The 13,946-nt window shown below is 39.6% G+C and overlaps 1 protein-coding gene across 5 annotated transcripts in view; it reads right to left on the bottom strand.

Annotated features, from left to right (window-relative positions):
- Positions 1–13,946, bottom strand: part of xrcc4 (X-ray repair complementing 4) — a 156,440-nt gene that overhangs the window by 141,650 nt on the left and 844 nt on the right. For 3 of the 5 annotated variants that reach the window (XM_088630630.1, XM_088630634.1, XM_088630635.1), the window contains exon 1: positions 10,353–10,463. The exons of 1 other annotated variant lie outside the window; for it this stretch is intronic. In XM_088630630.1, coding sequence (XP_088486756.1) covers positions 10,353–10,375 — 23 coding nt within the window. In that variant the 5' untranslated portion in view covers positions 10,376–10,463. Of the gene's footprint in view, positions 1–10,352; positions 10,464–11,356; positions 11,376–13,946 lie in introns of those variants that run through there. One more of the 5 variants, XM_088630631.1, reaches the window with a different exon arrangement.

Below are 13,946 nucleotides of genomic sequence, written 5' to 3'. Positions count from 1 at the left end.
CATTTTTACCTTTACCAGTTTGAAGTAGACTCTGTAGATTTGTTGTACTGTTATTGCAAGCTCAGACAGAAACAAAATGTAGAAGCTTTGCGGTGGGTGAATAATTGTGCAAGGCACTGTAATCAGAAAAGCAAGAAACACTTCATTAATTAATGCATCTTTTTACCTTGCGTTGATAAGTTGCACAGACCATAATGTTCTGTTTTCTCCATCACTCACAACAACAGTTGTTAAGAAACACTCAGAGGAAAATGAATGGAACAATTTTCTTCTAGGTTTTCATGTTTGGTTTGCAATTGAAGCCTTTCACAAGGCCCAGGGGTACGTTAAAAACCACATGCCTCCAAGGCTCACTTTTACTCCAAACAACACTGCAGCTTAATGAAAACAACCCCTCACTTCATAACAACCCTGAATGGTTTCGAGTTAGATAACACCAATAGAAAATATCAAATACATGCACTGATTCATAAAATTACAGTAGCTGTAGAAGCAACAGACAGGATCTTGTATGGACCAGACATGTACCATGCACAGGTACTGTATACAGTAGGTATCCAATATGAATTAGTTGGACTAGTGCACAAATATTCCAGTTCTCAGATATAAACTGCTTATACAGCAGGGAGGACAAATGTGTGCCCACTCATTGAAACAGAACCATACAATTGGATTAAAATGGATGACTTTGTGTCGACAGTGGTGATATTGATATCTGATTACAATCTTTTCTTCCCATCTAAAGTGCATTCTCAATTCAATGATACAAGGCTGTTTCTCATTTCTTTAGCTCATCCGCTGTGCAGTGGGTGATCTGCTATCCTATGGCTACCACACATCGCCAGGATACCACCTTCACTGCTCGCAGAGGGGCTAAATGGGCCAAAGGACCTCTTCTTTGCTGAATGGACTGGGTCACCTCCTACATGAAAAGTGCTTTGTAAAATGTCGCATAAACTCAAATACTGTAAGTATATTTATGGTGGTCTGCTTGAAACCTGGGACAACAGTGTAAGCTTCCAGAGCTACAAAAGGCTTTTCTCGGGGGCTGATTATAACATCTAAAGTGGAATTACGAATCAGAAAAGAGCTTCAACAATACAATTTATTGTTAAAGAGGCAACTTACTCAACCATGGACACGAACATTAATTGTGAGCATTAAACTAAAAAATGGCAGCAAGACAATATTTTATACACTGTAAGTATCAATATCTTTTGGTTTCATTCACTATGGCATAATGTTAAATTGAAGGGTATATTCCAGTAATTTTCTTGGCAGTAAGAACTATAGAGGCTTGTACTCTCAGTGGTTATGGAAACTTAACCTTTGAGTACAATAAACTGCATAGAGGGGTAATGTGTCAAATTTTATATATTATTTACTCAACAAACATTTCAATAAAGAGAAAGATTAGCTCCGTGCTGAAATGACAAAAAAAAAAAAACAATTATACCTGTGGAACCCTCTTTAGGTAAGAGAATATTTACCAATTTTTTTTTTATGTACCACCATAGATGTGACGACCATAATTTGTAAACCTTTTGTGCATACGTTTGGGGACCCCTGTATCTACTGTTTTTTATCATTCTTACTGTAATCTTGTCATTGATCTGCTTGCTTGTCTTGGCTTTTTTTCTGCACTCTGCCTGGATTAAAACAAACAACAAATCAGTCATTAAGAATTTGCTCCCTTCTTTCTGATCCAAAACCTCTTCAAAGTCAATCATCGGATGCTGAACGGACGCGGAATGTCACTGTGTAAACGGGCCCATCACGACCGTTTGCTTCTTCCTTCCACTTAAGTCCTGCTGGTTATGTTTCAGCTCACACAGCGGAACGAGAGGCATCCTGAAACTGAAAACGGCTCAGGGTTGATACCACTTTCAAATGCCATGTGACTTTTTATAAGGGCTGAATGAAAATTTGCCAGACACACTTCAAACAGGACAGTGAGAGCCTTTTGACTGCGACGAAGAAATATTTCGCTGGGTCAAAAGCCAAAGGACACAGCGGTCCTTCAGGACCAGAGCTGAGAATCACTGGCCTGTTTCCTCCATGGGTATTCTTTTTATTATTATTTATTTTGTACTTTATGGGTACTTCCACGGAAAACACAGGCTGCGTAACAAAATACCACCACACAGTATGATGCCAATAATGCAACACTCCTTACATCGTATCTCAAACATATCTGAAACCATGAAGAGCCACATCAGGTTTGGCAGTGACAAATCTACCACCAGGATAAAAGTTACGGTATTGAATTACATATTAGTATATGTAATAGTATAGTATGTGTAATAGAATATGCTCCAGTATGCAATATACATCAAGGCTGTGCATTTCTTCCTTACCTTTTATAAGCAATTCCAACCTGAAGGTAGAAAAAGCAGCATTTCAGCTGTGGAGCCTTCTTCAGGTGTGAAGGCTTTTAAATACAAGGTCCCGATAATTTGAGACCAGAGTTGGATGCAGCCTTTACGTGTTCCTTTGCAGCTTGGACACTGATGCAGTTCCCTATTAAAACCATTCCTACTGGACTGAGATGAACTAATTTACCCATTAAATGTATTATGTTACTGGGAAAGGGAGGTGTGAGAATCCAACAACAACACTGTGTAGTAGTAACTTGGAGATTTCAGGGACTCAAGTCTCATTCCAAGTTTCAAGGACTGTCAGTGACCCCCATGAAATGACTTCAGAATGAAGCAAATGGGTTCTTGTGAAATCACTGAAAAGTTGGCTTTTGTTCCCATTAAATGTGAAAAATGGGTTCAGCGTTGAAGTATAAAAGTCTGCTTTACAGTAACGTCTTAATGTTTCATGTACAGCAGGAATTCACCTTCGCTCTCAAGATGAATAAGAACCCAGGTGCTCCAACACAGTCTCTACCTGCACCTACAAGACCCACGACTACACTTCTTTCCCCATCGCCCATCTCCCACTCACACCCACTGTGCTGCCGATCATGTTGTCTTCCTGGCCAGCCACATTAGGATACACAAGAAATGTCCACTGGACGTGTTGAGAAAATCCCGAATGTCAAATTCTGTGATTGCACTTCGATCTCCCTAACAACCTCAGCCTCTGGGCAGTTGTTGCTTTTTACTTACTGCTTTTTTTGCTTTTTACTTATTGCTTTCTAAACTACTTGGGGAAAATCAATTATCATTGTCAATGGCAAGATACATAGAAACGCGAGATTTGCATGAAACACATGCAGTATAGCAGGATCCATACTCATGGAACGCTCCATTGGAAATATCCTTACCTAGAAACCGCTAGTAGCTGCTGACTGTGGGGCATCCGTAAAGTGATGTTGGCTTTTGAAAAAGTTCATGATTCAGTGAAGTATACAGCAAAATGTAAAACCAATGCTTATTTAACTGAACTGATATATGCAATTATGACTAAAATACGCAATCAGAAACAAAAACAACATGCAAATACGCACCTCCAAATGCCAATACAAAGCATTGTCGCTTAAGAATGTGTAACACAAAAGTCAACTTGACCAAAGACATCAGAAAAAAAAATGAAGGCGATTTAAAATTACAAGTAAAAATTATGAAATAACAGTCATGCTGTTTAAGATGGGCTAAAGATTAAAAAGACTATATAATAGAACAGATTAAACGTTAACCTCAAAAGAGGATGGCTGAGACACAGTAACATCTGCACACAAGACAATGGCCTCCAGTAACGACAGACAAGCACCCAAATTAAATCAGCAGTCACTCAGGAGCTGCACTGTGATAGGAAGGAGAGTGACTTCAGAGATAATGAAAGAATTTGGCTGAATAGTTCCATTAATGTGGAGAGGAAGCTGGATACCCTTTTTACCTAACCTGTATTCAGACATTCAAATTCATACAGATTGTTCAGGTGGTCCCTAGGAAAAACATTTTCCTTGTAGTACAGTATATACAGAATGGACAGGATCTGGCAAAATTATTCACACCCTTGCATAGTCTTTATATTTTGTTTCTTTAATTAAAAATGGAAATGTCATGATAGTGAAAAATCAAATTAACAACCCACACAGTTAGTTAAGTGGTCTCTGTGTGGAATAATAGTGGTTCACAACTATTTCAGGGTAAATACATCCATCTCTGTGAGGTCCCCCAGTCAGGTAGCATATTTCAAGTTTATATTTGAACCATGAAGGCAAATACACATTCAAAACAACTGAGGGATAAAGATGTAGAAAGGTACAGAGCAAAAAAGTGGATACAAATCTTTCAAAGACTAAAAATGAATATCTCTTTGAGCATGGTGAAGGCAATCATTAAGAGGTGGAAGGCACCCAGACACTGTCTAGGTCAGGCTGCCCCTCTATACTGAGCAGCCAGGCAGGGAGGAAGATGGTTAAGGATGCCACCATGAGGCCACCAGCCACTTTGACAGAGAATTCCATGACCATGAGAGGAGATGATGTTCATTGGTCATCAACATCCCAATCATTCCACAAAAGAAGCATTCTTATCATTTTTGGTCTAAATGAAGTCGCATCTAACACATACCCAACACAGAGCTTCACTCAGATAATACCATCCCGACTGTCAAGAATGATGGGGGCGACTTTATGTGACAGTTCTGTTTCTCATCAGCAGGGACTAGGGTGCTTGTCAAGACTGAAGAGAACATAAATAGAGCAAAATACTTAGTGGAAAACCAGCTTCAGATCTAAAATTCACCTTTCTGCAGGACAGCTATCTAAAGTACAAGGCCAAAACTACACTGAAGTGGCTTATGAATAAGAACGTTAATTCCCTTGAGTAACCAAGTCAAAGTTCTGACCTGAGTCCTATTAAGGACATGTGGAAAGAAACTGCTGTCCATAAGTTATCCCCAAGGAACTTGAGAGAGCTTAAGCAAATCTGCCAGGATGAATGGGCAGGTTCTGCACCAAGCTGATACTCTGCACCAAGGTTATAGGTTATCTGCAAGAAGACGTGCAGATACAAGTAGTGCCAAACGTGCTTCCAGCAAATATGGATTTCACAGGTCTGAATACTTACACAATCAACATATTTTATTTCTTCCTCTTAGGAATTTAAGTTTAAACCATTGTGTATGCATCACTTTGTAGCTTCAAAAGCCGGATACCATAGGTGGAGTCTGAATGCGTCACAGGCCACAGATGATTTTGACGAAGAACGGATTGAACACACAAGAGACGCACAACAGCTTCAGACACAAAATTTGTCAGAGGAGAGTGGCATTAATATTGCACTCACGTGTAAAAATGTGCCATAAAGAAGGCCGCAAGCGCAGAATTGCGACTTCTGACCACAGCTGGCAGCTCCCAGATGGCAACCGAGCGTAGCTACGCCAGCCAAAATCAGTTGTATGCCTTCCAACTAAAACTGCCAGGTTACTGCTCCTGCTGTTGGCTGCCTCATAAACACTATAATGGCTTAACACCAACCAGACAAAGTGCTAAAGATAAACAACTCAATTCCTGACTGTTGCAGCTTCTCAATAAATGTGATTTACAAGTACTGTCCTCAGACTCCACGGCCCCCACCTGCAGTCTAAGTTGGATGGCAAATGCCTGGAGAGGGAGGGAAGAGCCCAGGAGGGGATCCTCTGTAGGCCCACAGGGAACAACTCGCCTGTTATCTCCCCATGCCCATCAGTCAAGGCTCACTGGCAGGTTGCTGCCTTGCACTGGGAATGAACTGACTGTCACCATTCACTGCAACACTGAATGGGAACTGACAGCAGAAAGGCAGGCTTGGCTGTGCCCCACACAGACATCTCTGTAAACGTGCAGTCACCTTTTAAAATTAGAAAGTTGAACAAGTCAAGTAAAACAAGAACAAGCAGATAAGATGCACGTAGAGGAGTGTGAGAAGCCCTTAATTATAGGACTTGAAAGCTTGTCCTGTTCTACACAAGACCTAAAATAATCCATATATTTTCATAGAAGTTCCCATGTTTCAACTAAATGATTCTTCACTGTACTGCATGGTCTAGTACAATAAGGTCTACCTCATCATTGCTGCTTGGAAAGCAGGCTTTTATTATTTTATTATAATTAGTAATGCTACTTATATACAGTAGTGCCTACTTTTCCATATACATAAGTGCAACTTTTCTGGGTTCTGTCACATTCACAGTCAAATTTACTGCAGTGCAAACATTAACTAAATAGAGCCAGGAAAGGCATTTTTCTGATCCTGGGAGGCATTACGTTTTTTTTATTCTATCTCATAAAGACAAACCTTCTTGTTTGGTGAGAGTGAAAGCCAGTTCTTGATTACTCTGTGCAACCTAAGGTATCCAATTTGCATGAACACATCACTCACCTAGGTCAACAAACACCAATAAAAGCGCAGGCTGCCAAATTAGAATTTATAAGGGTGAAAGACTATGTCAAATTATGTGGCGATACTGCTCCCTAATTCAAGGTGTCCGTAGTGATAAGTGGGTAGCTAACAACATGTTACAGCTATGTTGCTGTCATTAACTGTGCTGTAATTAAGAAACATTCTGAACATGCTCTACACTTATAACTTACACTCACCTCGAGGAAAGAGAGAGAGAGACAGCTATTCAAAGGGCAAGGCACATATTGTACTGTACCTCCTAACTCTTGCACGTACAGCACAGGTGCAATCCCTAGTTAATGGCATCTTCGATCTCTCACTACATCCCATCCTTAGAACTACAACCTGCCCTAAAGGGCTGTAAGTAGCAAACAAGTTATTCATGTATAAATATGAATACTGTAAGTTATCCATGTAGTTTCCATGTAAGGGCCAATTGGAAATTTGGCCAGGACGCCGGGGTTACACCCCTACTCTTTTCAAGAAACGCCCTGGGATTTTTAAAGACCACAGAGAGTCAGGACCTCAGTTTTACGTCTCATCCGAAGGATGGAACCTGTTTACAGTATAGTGCCCCCGTCACTATACGGGGGCATTAGGACCCACATGGACAACAGGGTGAGCGTCCCCTGCTGACCCCACTAACACCTCTTCCAGCAGCTACCTTAGTTTTTCCCAGGAGGTCTCCCCTCCAGGTACTGACCAGGCTCACACCTGCTGAGCTCCAGTGGGCTCCCAGTTATGAGTTGCAGAGTGATATAGTTGCTGGCCAAGTAGAAGCAAGTCACCCTTAACCTTGAGAATCTGGCAGAGAGAGATAGCTTCCTCTTTATATTCATTATTATAATCTGCCTGATACCATTATTCTAGGCAGTTTAACACACTCTTTGTATAATGAAGCATCATACCTTCATTATCTTCGTTGGCCACTGAGTTACACAGCATGGTTAACAATGATCTAATGAATGTTTGTGGACACCACAAGATACTGAACTACAAATTGCAGACTTCAGGTGTTGCATATCAAGAGAACTTTTTACTATTGTTCGTGACTAAAAAGGATTCAACTTCAAGTCAATTTACTGCAAAACCCAGAAGATTTGTATTGCATCTGTAAATATAAATCTGGTATGATTAATATAGTATATACAACGTTGAACCTAATGTACAGATCACCCAATTACTTTCATGTGCACTGTGAGAACAGACAGTCAACACAGATCCCTATCTCCGAATATACCTACTGCATTAACCAGATGTTGACAAAATATCCATACCAGACAGACAGGGCTGAGCTTGGCTTCTCTCCACCCAGCTTCACATGAAATACTCAAGGGTACCTACAGCAGAGTGAGGATGACCCCAACATCAGCAGTGCCAAGACTCAACCCACAAAGTTCCCTACCAGGCACCACATGTTTCATTTCATTATGACTAACCATGTCAGCACTTCACACTGCTTTAAAAACAGCGGATTAGAAGATTAAGACTGAGAGAGAGTATAGCATTATTCACCAATTTTTTTTGTTTCATTTTATTTGGAGCAAACAAAAGATTATGCACAAAAAACAATAATAAGCGAATGATTAAGAATAATTACTGTGAATCAGTTGCACAGGGGTCATAGTGCACACAATTATAAAAGTATTTTGTGTATATGCACAGAATTACCACATGATTTTGCATATTCTTATGTAATCCAAATTGGTTATTTAATTTATATATTTAAAGGCTGCTGGTATATTTCTTTGCTGACAGCTGCAGATTATTACCGTTAATATTAAGAAGTCTATTGGAGTTCTGGCCCTAAAAATCCTAAACCCCCTGTGATTTGTCTGAATTCAGATCCACAACACAGATATATCAGATATACCATTCAATATATCTATTAATAGTAGAGATATACCGCTCTACTACATAGTAGTAGTAGTAGCCCCTGCTTATGTCTCAGACGGATCAATTGTCGAAATGTGAAGAAACAGTTCTGAATGTTCAGAATCACACATGTCAAAAAAACTGCACATGATCTTCACCATGTGATTCCAGAAGACAGCATTTACAATTTGTATTGGGGTTGTCTGAACATCATTCAGAACACATTTTATCACTGAAAATTCATTCAACACCAATAAAACTTGCCTCAGGCACATGAGTTGGTCTGTTGTTAACCTTTTGTTTTCTTGACCTGGTGCAGATGACCATTTCTCCCAATTCTCCCTCCATCAACCAAAGTTGTTCAGTGGTGCACCCGCTGTAGTTATAGCTGACATGCCATATGGTCATTAAGGCCTCTAAAAGTTGTTAATAGTCACACATGAGATGGACTTGCTAATTGATGTGATTAATCTATTAACTAATAAGATAATGGGGCGGAGCAGTGGCTGTGTGGCTCAGGATCTGCGCCTGTGGCTGGAAGGTTGCCGGTTCAAATCCCGCAGCTTTTAATGTGCCTCTTCCATTGCAAAATGTGCAGCATTTTTCTGTCCAGCCCACATTATAAATGGGTGCAGGTGCCTCATTACCATTAATCACAGGGACAAGACTGGCACAACTCATTTTACAGAACAAAAGTCAGGCTGAGCCAGATGTGGAGGAACACTGAGATATATGGGGCTGTCATGTGAAAACCTGGCTAGTTGGAAGCATATTTTATAATATCATGTCAGAATACAGACCAAACCTATGTTTTGTTTTTTTTAAGTAAAGATTTTTTTATATAATTGATACTAACCCTACTTTCAGAGAAGTAGTAAGAAATTTGTTTTAAAACAATTGTTTTAAGTCTTTTTGGGGTAACTCACTATTTATAACTCTATTACAATACAGTTAGAGGCTGCATCTAATTAGTTTAAAGAACTTAATGGATTTGGGCTTTCTGCACAGACAAATTAACATTTCATTAAATCTAAGGCAATTTGCTTTGTTGCTGCAGCCATATAAGAAACATCATATGTTAGGGTAACACTACTTTGAGTCCCTTAGTTTATAAACCCTTCAATGTCCTTCAAGTACAGCCTGCTGGAACTAAACCTTTATCAGTCTTGACCAGAGAAGACTACACGAGGACATGATCCAAGTATTCAAAATCCTGAAAGGCAGTGACATCAACCCAGAGTACTTCTTTAGTATCAACAGTGAACCGTGAACCAAAGGACACAAGTGGAAATTATGTGGAAATGCATTTAAAACTGAGAATCGGAGGCCCTCGTTTACACAAGAGGCTTTGGGAGGATGGGACAGGTTATCCAGCCATATTGCTGAGGCCTAAACCATGACTTCTCTCAGGAAATGGTTTGATGACATCCTTGGATCAATTCATTGCTAAATACCAAATGAGCTAGATGTATCGAAAGTCCTACTCTCATTTGCAACCTTTCTTTTGTTCTTATATTACTGATTTTTCAAATTCAACAAGACCCACACAAGACCCTGTCATTTAACATAAAGTGGGTCAAGCTGCTGTGCGGAGGGACTTTTATTCTCTCCTGGGATCCTGAGTTTCACAAAAACCAAATGCAAGTGGACAAAATTCAGTGATATGGTATGTGATGTCTGTATGAACACACTACAGAGCCATGTGGCCCAGCTGCACAGCAACTGTGCAATCAATGACCACACTCTACAAACACTACTTTACAAAATTAAACACAGCAACATCTGTACTGTTTTTCACTTGGCCTCCCCAGCCAGAGTGTCAGCAACAGAAAGCGTCTTGGCATTGACTTTGCAAACATACTGCACCGGAGCCCAACAAATCTTCCTGGAATCTTCCCAAGAATAAAACAGAAAATGAGAACCTAACAAAAAATATTTGTTTTGACAAATTTAAGATAAGATACAGTAAGAAAAAATTAATTGACCCCCTAGGGGAAAAGTTTTATCGACATACAATGTTTCTGTGCAATCTGAATACATCACATCCACTGCACATGCGTAACTGATTACAAAAAAACAAAAAAGTCATGACAAATTACACATATATATTGTGTTACTGCATAAATAGTTTATACTGACCCAACTGCATTTACCCTTATCATTTACAGTATTTGTATGCACCATCCATATCACCCTGCAGCTCTCAACTGGCAGCCCACTGAAGCTCACAGGGGTGAGCCTGGTCAGTACCTGGAGGGGAGAAACGAAGGGAAAACTAAGGTTGCTGCTGGAAGAGGTCTTAGTGGTATTTGCAGTCTGTGTGGGTCCTAAGTCCCCAGTATAGTGGCGGGGACACTATACTGTAGTTGGTGCCGTCTTTCGGATGAGACGTTAAACCAAGGACCTGAATCTCAGTGATCATTAAAGATCCCCGGGCATTTCTCAAGAAGAGTAGGGAGTTATCCCGGTGTCCGGACCAAATTTCCCCCCTCGGCCTCTACCGTGGCCTCCAAATTGTCCCCATGTGTGATTGGCTTGCACTTGCCCTGATGGACTGGCGCCCTGTCCAGGGTGTACCCTGCCTTCTGCTCGTTGCTGGCCGGGTGGCTCTGTGTTCTGTGACACTGTATGGTATAAACCAACACTGTACGGGTTGGTAAACGACATGACATTTACAGTATTAGTATTAACAGTTTTAATAGATAAGGGAACAAATGAATATTTGTATCTATTTGATCTACATTTGGGAACCCTAAAACATTTTTTCAAAAGGAAGAAGTTGATATTCAGAATTAAGACTATGAAAAGGGTCTGATACCATTTTTCAGTCCCATAACTTTCACTGCTGTTTGGACAAGACGTGATTTTTTTTATCGTAACTGGACCGATACCTATCAAACCACACTGTTATACCATATGTAATAACGCTCTCGATTACAGCATGGTAAAAGAGGAGCATTATAAGCAATCTGAAATACAAATGTAAATAATACAATTATCCTGGGTAATAGGTTCCTTGTGAATCACCACATATGAATGGTCACCAAATTACAAAGACGGTGCCTCATTGTCATCCCTGAAATCCATTGTTATAGACCACAGATAAATTAGCCTAAATGAAGACATTTTAAATGTTTACTTACACAATGTCTTGAAGCATAAATGAACATGCACTACTCCCCCTGCTAATACAGCTGTCTTCGTAATGCCACTAAAAAGCCTTCATTATCTTTGCTGTGAAGTAATTATGAAAAAAAAACAACAACATGACTGGTAAGCTAGTATCAACCATGATTAAACGATGCTTACAAGGCATCAGAGCTCAGTGTTTCCCTAGCTCATCTTCTCAAGTCAAACCATCAGATCATGCCCAAGCTGTTTTCCCATTCAGCACACAAACCTAAGATTTTACAGGCATTTCTTTGGCAAGACTGATACAGCTGACTGCACTTGGAAAGACTAGCACCCTCTCTTCCTGTCCAGCTACTGTGTTGAAATGGGTGTCCTCTAAGATCCCTTTGTACACACATGAACAAAGCAGTCCATCGCTTTCCCAATCAATTGGCTCATACATGGCTTCATTTTAACACTATCTAATTCATTATTTTGCCTCTTAAATCATAACAATGTCACTTGGCCTGCTACCATCAGTAATGCACAGGAGCTATCAGTCTTATTTAGGATACAAGTGAGCCACATACAGCAAAGACTGAGCCTCTTATAATTTCAGTACAATCTCTGCAATATCCCCAGGGGAAGCCGGTTTGACTCAAAAGCCCTGGTCAGGCCTGGGGTGCAGATGTAGGATTGTTTGTATTATGTTCCAGTGACATAATTCCAAGAGCTCTCAATCCCTCAATGCCCCAAATCAAAAAGGCTTTTATAGATTTTCTGTGAAACCTCACAGGGGAATAACTGAGGTGATCTCCGTGTAAAAACAATTAAATAGAAACATTTCAAAAGTGTTCTGAAACATTTTTTGTCAAATTTATTTATTCCGTCCTTGGGTAGGGCAGAGTTCTACAAGGATTGCTGCTCATCTCTTTTTTGTTATTGGGTAACTAGGCTGCTGAGAACTCTTAAAGAAATATAACATTTTTTTCTGTATTTTTCAGCTAAATTTCCATCATAGGTTCTTTGGGATTTTGTGAAGAATTAAACACCTTTGGCCTTACTTTGATAAACTGATGACTGACATATCATCCTGACAGAAAAGACCTGCCTTCCAGTCACTGGAAGATGACTGTCTCATTAAGAAACCGAATGTGCTTTAAATCAGAATTAAATCCTCAACAAGGAAAATGGGGAGAATGTAAGAAATCATCTTCCAAAATCAATCACAGCCTGGCAGGAAATAAGATGCACTAGGCAGAAGACAGTCCCTATAATTCAAGATTCAGTGCCTAAAAAGATACAGTGGTTTGACACCTGGTGTCCAATTGTGAACAGAATTACAGAATGCAGCAAATGTGATGTATTAGCCATATGATTGAACCTTTAAAAATATGTAACACTGTGTTGCTTGTCATTCTCATTGCATGTTGGCAGCAGCATTTGTTTAAGACAATGGCAAACTTTATGTTACAGAAGTGGACAGATGATAGCATTTGAGTACTGTATTTGCACTGCAAAATTATTGCTTTGCACTTTTTGTAATCTGTCTCATGCTCTTATGATGATGGAACAGGGATACATTCCCAAATTATATGTAAAACCACAGCAGGAGTATGGGCCAGAAAATGTCCAAGAAAAACACATCCTCAAAGGTGACTATCATTAGTGTGCATTGTTAAGTCATATAGTTTCACTGTTGCTCCCATTCCTAACAGTAAAGTGAGTACTGAGTACAAAACCGGCTAAGAAGCAGACTGCCTTACTAAAGAACAAACTAAAGATGCATTTCAATCTCATTTATTTACTCAACACATGCTAAAGAAAAAGATAGACTGACAATGAAAGATCATTTTGGAACAGTAGAGAAGAAAATCATCCAAAATGATACTGTATCATGCCATAGAGATAGAGGTACCCAGCTGAATGTTGCTTTCAATTTATGATCATTTATTTTTTTCTTGTCTTTAATATTGATTCACTAGACACTGCTGTAGATTTCTCAGAGCACAGAAGATGAACATGTCGACACTTGCACAATTATAATTGGTGCACAAATACGGTATATTTGTGAATATGAATATGAATGCATATGAATATGAAATGAACTTTGAGCGCTGCTTTCGTGTGAAATATGAAAAAAATGAAACAATCCCCTCCTTCGTCAAGCTCCATTAATTCAATTCAAGATCACGGATTTCATCCTCTGTGGAACATAATAAATAATCACAAAAAAGACAAAGAACTCTGCACCCTGCACATTCTCTCCAAGTCTGCAGCAATTACTCTCTAAATTGTTCCTAAGAGAGTAGGTAAACTGCAAAATACTTCTATCCTGTAACTATTATTACAAATATTAGAATTAAGTTACGAGGAAGCTATTCAGAAAATGAAAGCACACAATACAGATTTTGCATACTGGTTAAATACGTTTGGCACCACTTTAAGTAATTGATCATTCATGACTTGGCAGCGATGCAATCAAGTGACTTTGAACAAATGTTCAAAGGGATACAGACCTAAAACAGAGAAAGAGAGTGTACTGTCAGTTTGTATCTGAAAGGTTAAAAATGATCGACATCACCATAACTCAAGAAAATCAGCCACTGAGGTTACACTGTG

The sequence above is a fragment of the Lepisosteus platostomus genome, chromosome 4 (genome assembly GCF_059453375.1).
Source record: "Lepisosteus platostomus isolate fLepPlt1 chromosome 4, fLepPlt1.hap1, whole genome shotgun sequence".
Classification (NCBI taxonomy): Eukaryota; Metazoa; Chordata; class Actinopteri; order Semionotiformes; family Lepisosteidae; genus Lepisosteus; species Lepisosteus platostomus.
This window is presented reverse-complemented; position numbering and strand designations above follow the sequence as displayed.